General features: G+C 38.7%; 1 protein-coding gene across 5 annotated transcripts in view; it reads left to right on the forward strand.

Moving 5' to 3' along the window:
- The window catches only part of LOC123867596, a 249,170-nt gene that overhangs the window by 127,375 nt on the left and 104,132 nt on the right, over nt 1–17,663 (forward strand). For 4 of the 5 annotated variants that reach the window (XM_045909695.1, XM_045909697.1, XM_045909698.1 and 1 more), the window contains one exon: nt 15,743–15,772. The exons of the other annotated variant lie outside the window; for it this stretch is intronic. In XM_045909695.1, the coding sequence (XP_045765651.1) occupies nt 15,743–15,772 (30 nt within the window). The remainder of the gene's footprint in view (nt 1–15,742; nt 15,773–17,663) is intronic. 5 annotated transcript variants of the gene reach the window in all.

Genomic DNA, 17,663 nt, shown 5'->3' on the forward strand with positions numbered 1-17,663 from the left:
AAGAATAACGACGTCAGTAGGTGTAACCAAAACAGCTACAAAAAATACCTAAGTAACAACCAGGAAAGTCAAAATAACAATATTTCGCGCATACAGGAAAATCCATCCGATTAGCTTAGAAACCGCAAATAATTTATTAAAACGAGATACATTTTATACAATTTAATATTTATTATGTTTTAATAAGAAATGAAACATTTTATTAATTTGGAGGTCGTATCTAAGTACCTGGGTATTTATTTATTGAATTGATGAGAAAAATTTTGATCAGGCTTTAGTAGCGTGATTCGTGAATCGTGATTCATACTTAGCCTGTAGCCTTTGTGTAGGTACTTGCATCAGAAAAAACCTCAATTACTAGGCCACGCGCCAGACGGAAATAAGTACCGAGCAAGGCTTAGCTCGCCATCTTGCCGGTAGAGCGCTTGTGCAGTGTGTCCAATTAAATACTGCTTAAATTTTTACCATATCATCCTACATACTCCCTATAATTATAACAATAATTGTATGGTTTGTTAGCAAGTCATCCCATTCGTAACGTTTTAGCTAGGCTAGCTTAGGCCTGAATTTTGAATTATGAAATTGGAATAGCCCACGCGGACTTCCAACCCCTATTTTACTCCCTTGGGCTTAAATTTTCACAAATCGGACGTCTACGTCATTCTAGCTAGCTATCTGCAATCTGCATGCCACGGTCCAGTAGTTTGAGCTGTGTATTGATAGATCAGTCAGTCAGTTATCTTTTCCTATCATACCTAGATGCATATATTCAGATTTATGCAAAATAGCTGAGCCTCTTCGCTTCATGGCTTTGTGGTAAAACTTCTGAATATCCTTTCATAATGAGGGTGAAATTCATTATAGCGAAAACTTACAACAATAACCTATAATATTTAAGTTACAGTTAGATAGAATATTTAGTAGTAGGTACGTATGTAAAATTTTATTTAATTAATTATTATTATTAATTAGGTTAACCTATGTCTTATGGTACCTACCAAAGGACTGTCATAGACAGATGGTATAAAAGTCCTTAAAAATAAATAAAGATAAGTGTTAAAAAAACCTCAAGTAGGTAGGTAGTACATGGATTCAGCAGTTTGAGTTATTTGAGTAGGTATATGATGGTCAGTTTTTCTTTTGTTGGACTATCTAGGTCTTCGTCTCGAATTCATTCGTGTCTAATGCCTAAACCTAAACGCTTTAAGCTCTAAAGTAACTACAATTAGGTAGATATACTTATGTGCTATTTCGAAACTCGGAATATTGAACACGTGTAGACAATGTTTTAGAAACAATACTCAATTTCCCATTATTATTGTTGCGCTATTGTGTAAGCCCGCTGTTCCGTCTATTATAATCAACACTGTTGCAAACGGTCTTATGTTATATACCCAAGCATGAAAAGAAAAGCAAGAAAGAAAAAAGAAAACTTTTTTATTTGATCACTATAACACTACAATAAACCTTAAAAACGCTAATTGAATTAATATACATATAGGTATGTTTAAAAGTAAAAATATACTAAATAAAGTGTCACGTGTGACCAAATGTAGTACACCCAAAGTCTAGAAAAGCCCTAACTCACTAATAGGTAGGTAAGGTACCAACCTACCAAGTACTAATAGGTAAGGTTGTATCTAAAACCAATTTTGCATGGAGGTTCCCTTTATAATGTCAAGCAACAAGGTCGGATTTTTCAAAATTCACACGGGATAGGGATATTTTTGCTGAAAAAGCCTAAAAGAAGAAACAGACTAACGTGATATCAACCTACAATTCAAAACTTGTGAATGAAGTTAGGTATCTCTATAACGTAGCCCTACTTTGGTGTTACGATTTTGGGGTTTTTTTACAAATCTCTAAATAACTTTTTTTTAGGAATTAATAGGTACTTCCGTCTCACTCATCAACGCTCTCTCTATGCGTTTCGAGATCAGTTCTCAGACTGCAACACACTTTCTCATAAAGAGTCACAGGGTGCCGCCGGGTTCGGGTCGCTCAAGACCATAGCGTGTAAAAGTCCATACAAGACCCGCTGTGGACGTGTATTAGTTGATAATGATGATGATGATGGTGCTGGTTCAAAGGCTTCACCTTGACCCTTGCAGTGTGACGCGTACCTACTCCAGTACAACAAAACATAATATTATTGTGTTATCTTCATAAACGCATCAAAAGTTGACATGTGTCGACAACATACATATCTACGCAGTAATACATAATTAGTCAATGGCCGAACAAATAAGTCTAAGTATACCTAATTGTATATAATACGTCATTCAATTCATATACATATTAGGTAAATAATAATCTTGTTGAGTATAAACATGTATGTAATTGCATTTATTTACCCTTCAGACCCAAAATGTAGAATTCCTAAAATGTTGAATTCTTATAATGTTACATTTGCAAAATCTTGAAACCTAAAACGTTGAATTTGCAAAATGTTGAATCCCAAAATGTTGAATTCGCAAAATTCGCGACGAGGGTTCCGTACAAAGTTGTAGTTATGGAAACAGTTCTCTAACGAAAAGATAAACTGGATTCAGAGACAAACTTAACTTTTGAGATAGCACCTGTCACAAAAATGGGCTAAAGCTAAAACTGACAACTTTGACTGACAATTTCTTTATTGTTGAGATAAAAATAAAGAAGAGACAGACTTAAGCAAACCCGAATGGGTAGGCTAGTAAGTTATAAATAAATTATCTTCTTATAATTAGATACATAACAAACAATCTACAGGGGGTAATAAAACCAATGTCACGCTAATGTGACCCATGACTCTCAAACAAAGATGATAAGAAGTGGAAACGTCCTGACATCTCATGATTGTAACATTGAGTTATATGTATAAACCATAGAGATACAGACTTCACACATAACTCGTTAAAACAGCGCCTCAACTAAAAGAAATACCTATTTGTAATGAAATTAATAAAATATTTTTATACAAACTATACAAACCTTTATTAACTAGATGATACTCGCGACTTCGTTCGCGTAGATTTAGGTTTTTTTTAAAATCCTGTGGAAACTCTTTGATTTTCCGGGATAAAAATATCATGTCATCTATGTCTATCTCCGGGCTTTTTCCGGGATGCTTTCCAAAATTTCGTCAAAATCGGGTAAATGGATGGGCCGTGAAAAGCGAACAGACAGACATAGGTATTCACTAAGAAATTTTTTTGGATATTCCACCCTTAATATGGTTAAATAAAGTATGCAAATACAAACTTGCATTTTTACGTTACGAAAGTACTTTATTTTTCAAGTCTGATCGATGAAAATTGATATTTAGGCTGTTGATTAAAATGACGAAATAAGTATGTATTATAGAAGTAGGCGTTATTTTGCGGATATTTACTTTGCAATTAGACATTGTAAGCTCTACATCTCCCGAGGATGCTCCGGTGTCGGGACGAATCGTGCGTCGAGTGATGTTGGAATTTGTGTGCTGCTGCGTACCATACAGATTTCGTTGGTTTGGCGGATTATAGCAAATTAAGCTTTTGGTTCCTTGTAAATAGGTATATGTGTTTCACAATTTTTAGAGATTCTACGTCGAAAGGGATTAACTCACCATTCAAGCCAAGCCCGAGCAGGTCAGCTAGTAAGTTTATAAAGAAATGGATATTCATTATTACTGACAATCAGATCAAAAGCAGGCGCTGTTGAATTACTAAAAGCAAGACTGGTCCCCATGGTAACCAGTGCGCGACATCACCAACTCTAGTAAATCGCACCTCTGGATTATATCGTGTGAAATTCCGCGCGGCATTGCGTCTTGTTGTTTACTGAAACATTTCAATTGTAGATACGGAACCTTGTGCTGTATTCTGAAATAATAAGTAATTCTTATTGCGATACGAACGGCAATAAAATTTAAATGTACAACCCACAAGGTGCTATTTGAAGTGAATGTAACTTCTCGTATAACTTAGTTTCGAGTTTACTCTACCAATTATAGGAGACACCCCTGTTCACTGCTATGACTTCTACAGATTAGCCACTAAAGCTGGAAAGTTTTCTATTATATCTGCAATCATTCATACTCATTAAGTACAAAAAATTTCATTAATGGCAATGATAAAATGCAATACGTCTGAGAATCACTCCTAAAATACAAAGAATCTTTTTTTATTGGTTGTTGTTAGGTCGACGAGATATTTTGCATGGATACCTATAGTTAGGTTATTTTTTATCTCGAAACATCAAAGAATTACCACACGATTTAAAAAAATCTAAGTCCACGCAAACGCAGTCGCGGGCAATTTCATAAGCAAAAAAATGAACTTTGTTAGGTAAACGAAAATTTGAATAAAATATACCTACCTACCTATTATTTCAATAATAAAAGACTACGAGTTGGATATCTATATGTTGATTCTACGAAACTGTGCGTGTATTTTGTAGTTGTTCCACTTACTAGAACATTTAGGCTATTAATAATAATAATAATAATAATAATAATTTGCCGTGTGGCACCGGCAGAGTAGAATGTTGCCACCCCCTCTCATCCCGTGGGTGTCGTAAGAGGCGACTAAGGGAACTGGGGAACTGATCAACATCCAAGTTCCCCAAGGCTCGGCGCGCTGGCCGCAAACAGCCTCCTCGGGGACCTGAGTGGACCCCGAGTGATGTAGCCGCCACTCGCCCCCCCCCCCCTTTTATATGATGGATAACGGAAAAAGGAATGAGCGAATAGGGCCGCTGCCTGGGGGTCGCCAGGGCGCGCCTGGAGCTGGCGCTGGGCGTGGCAGCATGCGGGCCGCCAGTGCCACCAGTCGACCGGCGCTGCCACCTAGCCGGTCGACATATCCATCATCCCCACCAGATGGCTTGGCTCCGACAGGGTCCACCAGGGCCCAATCTTCGGCGCCCGCCGCTGGTGGTGTACGCCGCATGCGCTGGACTTCTCTCATGAACGAGAATGTCATGCGTGCGTACTACAGGGCGACAGGAGGGGAAACCGGACGGACTGGCTACCGAGCGGCAATGTACCGCGAGTTCCTGCTGCTCGAGCCGAACTTAACTGTCACGGAACAAAACCTGGCAGACCGGGCTCGGTATATTCAGCGTTCTAACATCTTCAACGCTACCGAGCTCGAACGATTACGACGTGAGGCTGTCCCGGAAGTCTCAGCACCTACCGCAGAGCAAATCGTCTCCCAGGCGGCGCCTGTCCGCGAGGAGACAATTACCACGTCACAAGATTTGCCTGTGGAGGAAGACACTGAGGGAACAGTCTCCCTTGATATAGAGCGGATGAGAGGGATTCTAGAAGAGGCGATTTCTGAAATCCGGAGCGCTCCTCTAGAGAATCGTCCGCGGCTCTCCCGACTTACACTAAATGTAGCGACGCGGGATGTCATTGAGGCCATAAACAAAATGCTGCCACAACATCTGGAGAGCAGCACTGGCCTGGGTGATACGGCTTCTATTCTCTTCGGAGCGGCGCTAGCCGTACACCGATTCATCGGTGCCAAGACTCCGGGACTGGGGCGTGCTGCTGCCACAAGGCGCAGCGCGGAACCGGCCTGGAAGAAGAGAATAGAACACCGTATCACTCTTGCCAGAGTCCTCATTGGCAGACTGCAAAGCTTCAGGTCGGGCAACACTAGGCCAAGGATTGTGCGATCTGTTAGAGTTGCGTTTAACGGGTGTGGGGTCAGGTTGGACCAGCCCGATATTGCGCAAAAGCTAACAGAGCGCATCGACGACCTGAAGCAGAAAATCGCTGCATGGGGGAACCGCATCCGACGATACTCGGCAAGAGTTGAGCGATTTCAGCAAAATCGTCTCTTCTCGAGTGATCAGAAAAGGTTCTACAAAAGACTGGAGTGCCCAGCAGTCTGCTCTACCTCTCAGCGACCGGACCCGGCCGACCTAGTCGCTTTCTGGCGGGGGGTGTGGTCGAGAGAGGTGGAGCATGAGGAGGGCCCTTGGATTGCGGCGGTAGAGGAAGCATGTGCCAGAATAGAACCGATGAACCCGGTCGCCATCTCTGCGGAGGATGTAGCTGGTGCAGTAAGGCGGGCCCCGAACTGGAAAAGCCCGGGACCCGACGGACTGCATCACTACTGGCTGAAAGGTTTTTCGGTTTGCCATGCGACCTTGGCTCGACAATTCCAAGAGGCTCTCGAGCAGAGGGCGCTCCCGAGCCTTTTCACTACCGGGGTCACTCACCTAGCTCCAAAGTCCACCGATACCACCGATCCGGCTAAGTATCGTCCCATAACGTGTCTTACTACCATCTATAAGACACTGACGTCCGTTCTGAGCCTCAAGATCTCCCGTCACATAGACGAGAATAACATCATGTCTGGGGCTCAGAACGGATGTCGGGGCGGTGGTCGTGGTACTAAGGAGCTCCTTCTCATCGACTCCGTTGCGGGCCAACTGGTCAAGCGCAACCGTCGGAATTTCTCCGCCGCCTGGATCGACTACAAAAAGGCATTCGACTCGGTGCCTCATTCATGGCTCTTGAGGGTCCTTGAGCTGTACAAAGTTGACAGTGCAGTTCGAGACTTCCTTGAGGCATGCATGGGGCAGTGGAGCACGATCCTGTGTCTCCATGGTGAGCGGTTGGCGGCTGCCGATGACCGGATAAGGATAGGGCGGGGTATCTTCCAGGGTGATTGTCTGAGCCCGCTATGGTTTTGCCTGTCTCTGAACCCGCTTAGCACCCTGCTGGAGGGCTCGGGGACAGGCTTTCAGTTTCGGAGAGGAGGGACAAAAGTACCTCACCTTCTGTACATGGATGACCTCAAACTGCTGGCACCCAATGCCACCCGCCTGAAGGAGCTGCTGAACATCACCACTGAGTTCAGCAATTCCATCAGGATGGAGCTTGGACTGGACAAGTGTGCGGTCATACATGTGGAGAGGGGACAGGTTACTCATTCGGCCGAGATTAGTCTCGAGCCAACCAACATTAAGACCCTCTCTGAAGCTGAGTCATACCGGTATCTGGGCATGTCACAATCCCTAGGTGTAAAAGAGGCGGACATGAAACAGTCTGTTTGCGAGGCCTTTTTTGGCCGTCTGACAAAAATCTGTAAAAGTTATTTGTCAGGCGCCAATAAGGTCCGAGCTTATAACGGCTGGGTTATGCCCGTCCTCATGTACACCTTTGGCGTGCTCAGTTGGACTCAGACCGAACTTGACACCCTGGACAGAAAAGTCCGCACGACTATGACTCTCTATCGCATGCACCATCCAAAATCGTCTGTGATGAGATTGTATATCCCCCGGAAGTGTGGAGGTCGAGGCGTATTAAGCGTCAAGACCATGCATAACCGGGAGATATCCAATCTCAGAACCTACTTTGAGACGATGAGGGGGTCCCCCATGCATAGAGAGGTCATAGAATGTGATAAAGGACTCACTCCACTATCCTTAGCCAAAACCGAGTGGCAGAAACCGGTGGTACTTAGCACCTCTGACCGGGAGACCGTATGGAAGGAGAAGGAGTTGCACGGACGCTTTTTTAAAGCTCTTAATGAGCCACACGTAGATAAAAAAGCGTCCGTGCAATGGCTGCGCTTTGGTGACCTCTTCGGGGAAACCGAAGGGTTTGTCTGTGCGATACAAGATCAGGTGGTCAAGACGCGGAACTACCGAAAATACATTCTGAAGGATGGCACTCACGACATCTGTCGAGCTTGTCGCCATCCCGGTGAGTCACTCAGACATGTGCTTTCGGGATGTTCGGCGCTTGCCAACACTGAGTATCTGCACAGACACAACCAAGCAGCCAAAATCCTTCACCAAGAGCTTGCTCTGAAGTACGGTCTCCTGGATGAGAGGCTGCCGTATTACAGGTACACACCGGTGCCGGTACTCGAGCGCGACGGAGTCCGGCTCTATTGGGACCGGTCCATCATCACGGACAGGACTATTCTAGCGAATAAGCCTGACATCGTGGTGGTGGACCGAGCACAGTCGAGGGTGTTTTTGGTGGACATCACCATTCCATATGACGAGAACCTCGTGAGAGCTGAGACGGAGAAAAAACGCAAGTATCTTGATCTGGCTCACGAGGTTTCCGACATGTGGCATGTGGGGTCCACTGAAATCATCCCAATCGTCATATCTGCAAACGGGTTGATCCCAGTCAGCCTCGCTCACCATCTGAGGCGACTGGGGTTCCGTGGCAGTTCGCTCGCAGCCAGGATGCAAAAAGCGGTCTTGCTAGACTCGGCTAGGATAGTCCGCCGCTTTCTCAACCTGTCGCCCTGACCCCCGGCCGTTTGGTCTCCCCTGCCGGGGCGTAATCCTCCGCCCGGTACAAATATGTATTTATGTAAATGTATATGTAGGTTTATTTATTTTTATGTATGTAAGTATATTATATTCCCTTTGGCTTTTATATATATATCTATTTTGTAACCGGGCGTGAGAGTAAGTTATATAGATAATAATAATAATTTATTTATTTAGGAACAATTTTTTACAAATTTTACAAAACAGGTGTGTACATAAACTTGATCAGTTTTTCCGCACACCTGTTATAGGTGTGGTCGACAATGTGTAGTGCACGTAACAATAATTTAATCTAGTATAACAATTTCTACTAGTACTTACTACTAAACTTATAAACTAACATTAGGCTAAATATGGGTTATCAATAAGAATTATGAATATATGTAGGTAGATAAAAAAAAAGTTGGTAGGTAGGATGGTGCAAATAGCGTAAGACGTGGTAAAACCAGTTGACGCTCACTCACACTACTTCATGTAATATGATATCTTACTAACACTACTTCGTGTGTGATTTATAACTTTGGTACAGGATGATTTTGTTTTGTGTAAGTGCAATGTTTAGGTCAAGTAATTCAACTATCAATTATGATGCTAAATATTGCTTGATATTAGTATATGTTAGTGGTAAGTTAAGTTGTTAGTATTATTATTTGCAAATTATAAGTATTATAAGTAAGTTTAGTTGTTAGTATTATTAGTGAATTAAGATATTAATATATTAGTAAGTGTTAGTTATAGTAGCAAGTAGATATTTATTTCTAAATTCAATATTTCGATAATTATGGCACGTTATTTACAAAATTAAATAGGTACAATAATTAAACTGCATAATATACAGTTTAATTATTATACTTCGAAATTATAATTTGTTGGTAGTATTCCTTTAATTTAACTTTTATATTTTTTTGATTTATTACGTCGGTTAATGACTTAGGGAGCTGATTAATTAAGTTAGGTATGACGTAATTCAATCTTCTTTTTCCATATAAGTTGTTATATTTAGGTAAGAGGAGTTTAGGGTTGTCAATTCTTCGAGCTGAATATGGGGTCTGCACTTTCCTTAAGTTTTCATTAAAATATTGTTCAAGTAATAATGTCAGTTCTGTTTTTTCATGTACTGGTATTATTTTGCAGAAAGCAAATAGTTTACGGTAATCATCTTTATGAGCTAATTTGATTTTATTTGGAACTATTTGCTTTAGGATGCGTATTTGAAGTGCAAATATTTTATCCAGGTGAGTTTTGTATGTTCTCCCGTAGCTTGACAACCCATATGATATAACTGATTCAGCCAAAGATATGTACAGTAATAAGAGAGTTTTGTATGGTATTTTAGATTTTATTAGCGAAAATTTAGCTAAAATCCCTCTAAGCCTGTCACATACATGGTTTACGTGGTCTGTCCAGTTAAGTCGACTGTCGATGACAAGCCCAAGATAGGTGTGCTTGTCAACTACGTCGATTGCATCACAGGTACAAGGTGTCAGATTTTTAGCGGTATTCACATGAAGGCAATGGTGATTATGCGCTATTAGTTTAGGCTTGTACGAGCTTCTATTGTGGCTGGTGCTAATGTATATCAGTTTAGTTTTGCTGGCATTGAGCACCAGCCCAGCGTCGTGAGACCATTTTGCCAGCGAGTCGAAATCAGCTTGAAGTTGCGTGAGCGCCTCTTCTATATTGTCGGCCGCGGCAACTAAACAAGTGTCGTCTGCAAATTGGTAGATCTCACACTTCTTTATGGTGTTGGACAGACTATTTACGTAAGTAAGGTAGTGCAAAGGTCCTAGTACAGATCCTTGTGCCGTTCCTTCCGTTACCTGTACTGGAAGACTATCCTGAACGTAACGTAACGTATTGACGTCAACATATTTATGGTTATCCGAAATAAACATAAACACGGAAATCCAATAATATAATCATCTGTTTAAGTAATCAGAATGTCTATCATATAATATCGCAATATTATAACAACTTTTATAGTGTTCCGTAGGTGAGATTTTCATGTTCTCTATAAAAAAAAAATCAAAATATTTTATTCAATTAGACTTTTACAAGTTCTTTTGAATCGTCAAAAGCATCTACCACTGGTTCGGAATGCCTTTCCTATCGAGAAGAACCAGCAAGAAACTCGGCGGTTGCTCTTACGTAGTTTGCACGTAGAGACTAGAGTGTAGATAGTAGGGCCTATTAGGTAACCAGGACTAGGTGATTCAATTATACGTAACAAACAAGAGATCTCATAACTTTTTAACAGTGAAAGCATTATAAACTTGTGAGTCTTGGCAACATTTTACTTGAAATGTTTTTGGTGGGATAATATATTCATATAATACTATAAATATAATACTACAAAAAAAACCTACCTAGGTATATCATTTTTAGGCTCAACAATTTCTTTGGAACTTGTATCCTGAAGACAAGTACGTATAGGATTGGTACTTTATATCCCAGAAAATCAAAGAGTTACATTACTTAACAAAAAAAAAAAACAGAAATTAACGCTCTAAAAGTTGAGGGTGTCACCTAGTACGTAGGTACATAATAATTATTAGGTTTGACCTGTGATTTTATAAAATCCCTTGTTTTCATGATACATATAAATACTCGTATAAGTAAGTTGCTATAATATTTATTTACTGATTAAAGATAGACTGACATTATTATTACTATTAGGTACTTTCGGTCGTAGAGATAGATTTATACACTGTGGTACTGATAAGATTTTTTACTACTAGTCCAGTAATTCTGTAATATGAGATGGAAAGTTTTCAGAATGTTATGCAAATTGGTGGTTTTATAGATTTCGATGTGCTCTTTCCGAATTTTTATTTTGCCACCTCGTACCAATGCCGCTCGCGCCGCCATCTTGGAAAAATGGCGCCCAAAACAGTTTTTTCACGATAACTTCTTTCCCACTCATTTCACGATAAAAATGGCTATGTAACAATTAAACTAGAGATAATTTCCTACAATTTGTGTAGTCACCTTTTTTTGTAGACCAAATAGTTTCAGCGTACGAGCGCCACAAAGCCCACTCCAACACTCGTTTTGGCTAAATAACTCATTTCCACCCCACCATGTGGTAGAGTGAGTGGCGTGATTTTTTTTTATGGTATCTCCAGGAGCCGGTAGTCACCTTCAATTTAAGCCATCAGTTCGACCAGAGAATACTAACACTCTTCAGAATTCTGCTCGAGATAAGAGTAAATATACTGCATCGTAGTTTCGATCTCACGTGCATATGAGCCTTTTTTTTTGGGTTTTAAACCCAAAAGATGCCCATGGGACCTTATTACTAAGCCTCCGCTGTCATCCGTTTGCTTGTCCGTCTGTCTGTCTGTCTGTCAGCGTGCTGTATCTCATGAACCGTAATAGGTGGAAAGTTGAAATTTTCACAGAATGTGTATTTTTATTGCCGTTATAATAACAAATAATAAAAATTTCAAAATGGCCGTCATGAAAAAAAATAAAAAAGAGCATTATTTCCTGTATTATGGTACGGAACCCTTCCTATGTGAGTTGGACTCGCACTTGACCGATTTTTCGGCGTATCGAGCATGTTTATAATGTGGTCGCAGTCAATAGACAATATCGCAATTCGTGCATGAAAATTTTTACCTCGCACTACAAACTAAAAAAATAAAAAAATGGGTCAAGTGCAAGCCCAACTCGCACACGAAGGGTTCCGTACCATCAAACAAGAAATAACATTGCTTTTTTGTTTTTTTTTTCATGTCAGCCATTTTGAAATTTTTATTATTTGTTGTTATAACGGCAATAGAAATACACATTTTGTGAAAATTTCAACTCTTTATCTATTACGGTTCACGAGATACAGCCCGCTGACAAACAAACGGACGGACGGACGGACAGACGGATGACAGCGGAGACTTAGTAATAAGGTCCCGTTGGCATCCTTTGGGTTCGAAACCCAAAAAAAGGTCCATATTCACATGAGATCGAAACTGCGATGCAGTATATTTACTCTTATCTCGAGCAGAATTCTGAAGAGTGTTAGTATACTCTGAACGAAGTGATGGCTTAAATTGAAGGTGACTACCGTCTCCTGGAGATACCATAAAAAAAAATCACGCCACTCACTCAGCCACATGGTGGTGTGGAAATGAGTTATTTAGCCAAAACGAGTGTTGGAGTGGGCTTTGTGGCGCTCGTACACTGAAACTATTGAGTCCACAAAAAAAGGTGACTACAAAAATTGTAGGAAATTGTCTTTAGTTTAATTGTTACATAGCAATTTTTGTCGTAAAATGAATGGGAAAGAAGTTATCGTGAAAAAACTGTTTTTGGGCGCCATTTTTCCAAGATGGCGGCGCGAGCGGCAAAGGTACGAGGTGGCAAAATAAAAATTCGGAAAGAGCACATCGAAATCTATAAAACCACCAATTTGCATAACTTTCTGAAAACTTTCCAGATAAGCCCCTTTTTGACGACCAAATTACTGGGCTATACTCGATTTGTTGGGTTTTAGGACAGTACCTACCTACTTTTGATATTCGCAAAAACAACATGTTATTTATCACGGTTAAGATATTTTTGGCACTCAGGTTAAAATAATATTTCCGATAACAATAATAATATTATGGGTTGACGTTTTGTACGCGTATTATTATTCTCTTTGTTTCGTTGGAACAAATATTTACGTCAATGTTACCATTTCAATGCTGATGAAAGATGTTTGCATATGAGGCGTCATCCATATTTCCGCCCTCTAATATTATTAGAAATTCGAAAGAGTGTCTGTCTATATGTCTGTCTGCTAGCTTTTCACGGCACATTCGTTTAACCGATTTTGATTCGGTACAAAGATAGTTTGTATCCCGGAGACTGACATAGCCTGCTGTTTATCCCAGAAAATTAAAGAGTTCTCACTGCATTTTTAAAAAACCTTAAATTCACACAGACGAAGTCACTGAGCATCATATATTTGGTACTGAGATAGCCTGCATCTCAGGGATGCGGATAGGCTATATTTTATCCCAGAAAATCAATTCCCACAGTATTTTTAAAAAACCTAAATCCACGCGGAAGGAGTATGGGTAACATCTAGTTATAAGTATGAAGTTTGTGTCTATTTTTTATCTTTTCACGACTTAATCAGTGACTCTATCTTGAAATTCGGTACTGCGATAGCTTACGTCCTAGAAATGGATATAGGATACACTTTATCCTGCTAAAACAAAGTGATTATGAAAAATTTAATCCAAGCGGACAGCGCCGCGTTCATCAGTTGGGTTTACTCCTGCATTCAATTGTCACCATATATTATTAATTTATTACCGTCGCACGTGCTTTATCTCAAGTTACCTTTAATAATTATGTAAACAAGTATTGTGTTCAAATTAATGAAAAGTCAGTAGTAGTATTTGAGGCAAAGTCCATTGTAGTAGTTCGTTTGTAAATATAAGGAAATTAAACAGTTTCTTGTGTTAGTAATAAAATACATTATTTTATGTTTCACTAGCTTATGCCCGCGACTTTGTCCAAGTGGACTACATAAATTTGAAACCCCTAATTTACCCTTTAGGGATTGAATTTTCAATAAAAATGGACGGATTTTACTGTCTACGTCCTTAGCTATCTGCAGCCAAAGTCAGCCCGATCCATCCAGTAGTTTGAGTTGTACGTTGATAGATCAATTAACCATATTTTTCTTTTATATATGTCGCAGGTATATTGTCAAAGCCGTGATATTACAATCTCACTAGTAATATTATAATTAAACGGTAGATTGTCAATCGACTTAAGCTTACCTTTAAGATTCAACATTTTGAGATTCAACATTTTGCAAATTCAACATTTTAGGACTCAACATTATGCAAATTCAACATTATGTGAGTTCAACATTTTAGGAATTCAACATTTTGGGCCTGAAGGCCGCGTCCTTGTCTCGTCCGGGCACAATGTTTAATGACAACGACATGGAAGACGAGCACTAAATAAATTGACCACTCTTTACAATTTGCAATTTCAACGAAAAGAGAAGTGCAAAAAAATCGGTATACCCACTCTTCGCATATCGTTATCACAAACAAAATACTTTAATAAGATTAAAATTATTGTATAGTTAAAAAAATTTACAAGATAGAATAAACTACACGATAGAATTATTAAAGGTTATTAGATTCAAGGAATTTCCGCAGTTATTTTATACCCTGTTGTACTGTTTGTATGTAACTCTTAGGTACCTATGAGTATATTGTAAAAAATCCTGTTTAGGGTATAAATCTTAGATAAGTAATAGTTTACTATGATCAGAACATTATTCCATATTATAATTTACTCTTACTGGGTTTTATAATTCATAATATCACTAGAATATAATTAAATCTAGCACTCAGTGTCAGAATGAAACCTATAATAATCATAATCACCCTAGTTACGCATACAAACTGTGTAATGTTCATGCACAATAACAAATAGCGCAACGCACATCGTTTCGTGTGTTGGATGATAAGGTGTTTTGTTACAACTTCCAATAGGTCCAACCTTCACCATGAACACAGGAATTAGGAAGGTCTACCGACAATGTCGCGTATAAATTCCATGATAATCTCCGTTTCCTACTGACATCGATATTTCCGCGAGAGTTAATTACCTTTCGTAATGTCCGCCAGGAATGTGTAAACTAACCTAACCTAACGTGTGTGTCAGAAAAGAACACCGGCCAAGTGCGAGTCACACTCGCGCACTGAGGGTTCCGTACTCGGGTATTTTTCCGCAATTTTGCACAGTTGAGACATTATAGCTCCTAATAAACTTATAGTATTTGATGATGATAATAATATTTTACTTTTTAATAAAGTATAATTATTAAAATAAACTAGCATTAACAAGATAAAGTTGAAAACTAAAACCCGACTGCGATCGTCTTAATAAACGCTGAAATATTATAGTAAAATTGTTTTTCTGTCGCTTGGTATATTTAAATGTTGTAGTACATTTACATGTTCATAACTCAGAAATTTTTCCTCTTTCATTTGACACCCCACTCGATACAATAGCAAATAAAAAAAATTTTGATTTTTCCGTACAAAATGTAGCCCATGTCACCCGGACCTTTACGACGAATCTATTGACACCTCATTCATCAAAATCGGCCCAGTAGTTTAGGCGCTAATGTGGAACACACAGAATCTGGATACAAATATACACATACATACAAACATAGACTGCTAAAATCATAACCCTTTCTTTTGGCTTTGCCGCAGTCGGGTAAAAAAAAAAAAAAGCTTTATACCTACCTAATTTTAAAATATTACGGATAGTGTTATTTTTGTCAGTTATGTTATTTAGTCGGATTTGTTTTGTTACTTATACTGTTTGTGTCATTTTAATGTCCATCATTGTACTTGTTTGCAACATGTTCATTTGTTTATTAATGCTAGTTGTTTTATGTGGGCACGCATTCACCGGCATTGTTTTCACGCATTTTTTTTTTGTATTTCAGAATCGGATCTCACCGGCCTTTCACATGTTGGTAAGTCACATCATATTCATATTGTCATAATTTATATTATATCTTGTATCTAGTACCACCGCTGTATAATTATTAGGGTTCCGTACCTCAAAAGGAAAAACGGAACCCTTATAGGATCACTTTGTTGTCCGTCTGTCTGTCTATCTGTCTGTCCGTCCGTCCGTCCGTCGTGTCTGTCAAGAAACCTATAGGGTACTTCGCGTTGACCTAGAATCATGAAATTTGGCAGGTAGGTAGGTCTTATAGCACAAGTAAAGGAATAAATCTGAAAACCGCGGATTTGTGGTCACATTATTAAAAAAAAATTAAAATGTGTTTCAATTTTCAAAGTAAGATAACTATACCAAGTGGGGTATGTTATTTATTTTTATGCATAATAGTTTTTGATATATCGTGCAAAATGTTGGAAAAAATACCCGAATACGGAACCATTAGTGCGCGAGTCTGACTCGCACTGGGCCGGTTTTTTTAGCAAGAACCATAATACGCGGTGAACATCTTCCAAAGCAACCAGCTAATGTATTACCCGTTACGCAAAGTCTACTCAGTACTCACTAAGAAAAAAACTCAGTAAATGACAGATTTTAAAATATTGTTCATTATGAAACTTAACCACTATGGTAGGTATACTTAGAAAGTACAGTATATATTTAAAAAATTTATAGTATATACTATAGTTATAAAATTTTACTATATATTTATAAAATTTTGTTACTATTAAATTATTGTAACGATGTCTAGCGCTTATCAAACATTGGGCACCAAATTTTTTTACAAAAAAAACTTTTATTAGGTACTGGTATTAATTCTAAGCGTTCATTCAATGTACGACGTGATGTCGCTGTATATTATTAATTGTATACAATTGCCAGCTTTGATAAAATTTTATAATTTTAGAAATTACCAAGAAGATTAACTGTTAAAGATAAAACATTAATTATCTTTTTGAGAATATGACTACCAACTAAGTAATTATAATCTTGATTACATATATTAGTCATAAGATTAGTAAGAAATGAATGGCGCTCTTACAGATTACTATCTTCTTTAATTGGTGTATATCTAATCGAGATATTAAAGATAATAATGAATTGATGATAAAAGTTGTTATTTTATATTGCTTTGGGATCATACAATGATTCATAAGTAAATATCGTATTAAGTATATCTAATTATATTAACTGTATTGCAGAATATAATTATTACCAACTTATCTCAAAAGAAAAAAGGAATCCTTATAGGATCACTTCGTTGTCTGTAGTCTGTCTGTTTGTCGTATCTGTCTGTTTATCCTATCTGTCAAGACCCGTCAAGAGAATTATAACCAATAGGATTCTTCACGTTGACCTAGAATCGTGGAATGTGACAAGTAGTTTTATAATGCAACTTCAATGACACATTTTCTCAACTTGAACTCTATTGCCTACCGTCTATTTTGTTCTTCGGATATTTTCCAGATTGTTTGACAATCGCACAGTCCGGAATATTACACGTTCGATCTGTTAGACCAAGCAGTCAAACTGGCAGAACTTTTTCTTCCGGATTGTCCGATCAATCGAACTAACAGTCTAAGAGAATTAAATTGACGATTGGCCTACTCAAGCTTACTACAGTAAAAAATACATCAAAAACGTTAGGTAGGATAAATAGTTACATTGTACGCAGTAAGTAACGTATGAATTTGTAATTTTCAATGATCTTATTGAAACATTTCTATTCAACACATACATCATGGTTATATAAATATGAATCTGAAGATAGTATCAATAGATAGACTTTCTCACATCATACAATACCTGTCTACCTACCTTCTGCCTACCTAAACATCTAGATAGTTTATGGCTCCATTACTAAACAGTATGCCAGTCAATGGGTCCATGTACCTTTGATT

Source organism: Maniola jurtina, chromosome 8 (assembly GCF_905333055.1).
Source record: "Maniola jurtina chromosome 8, ilManJurt1.1, whole genome shotgun sequence".
Classification (NCBI taxonomy): Eukaryota; Metazoa; Arthropoda; class Insecta; order Lepidoptera; family Nymphalidae; genus Maniola; species Maniola jurtina.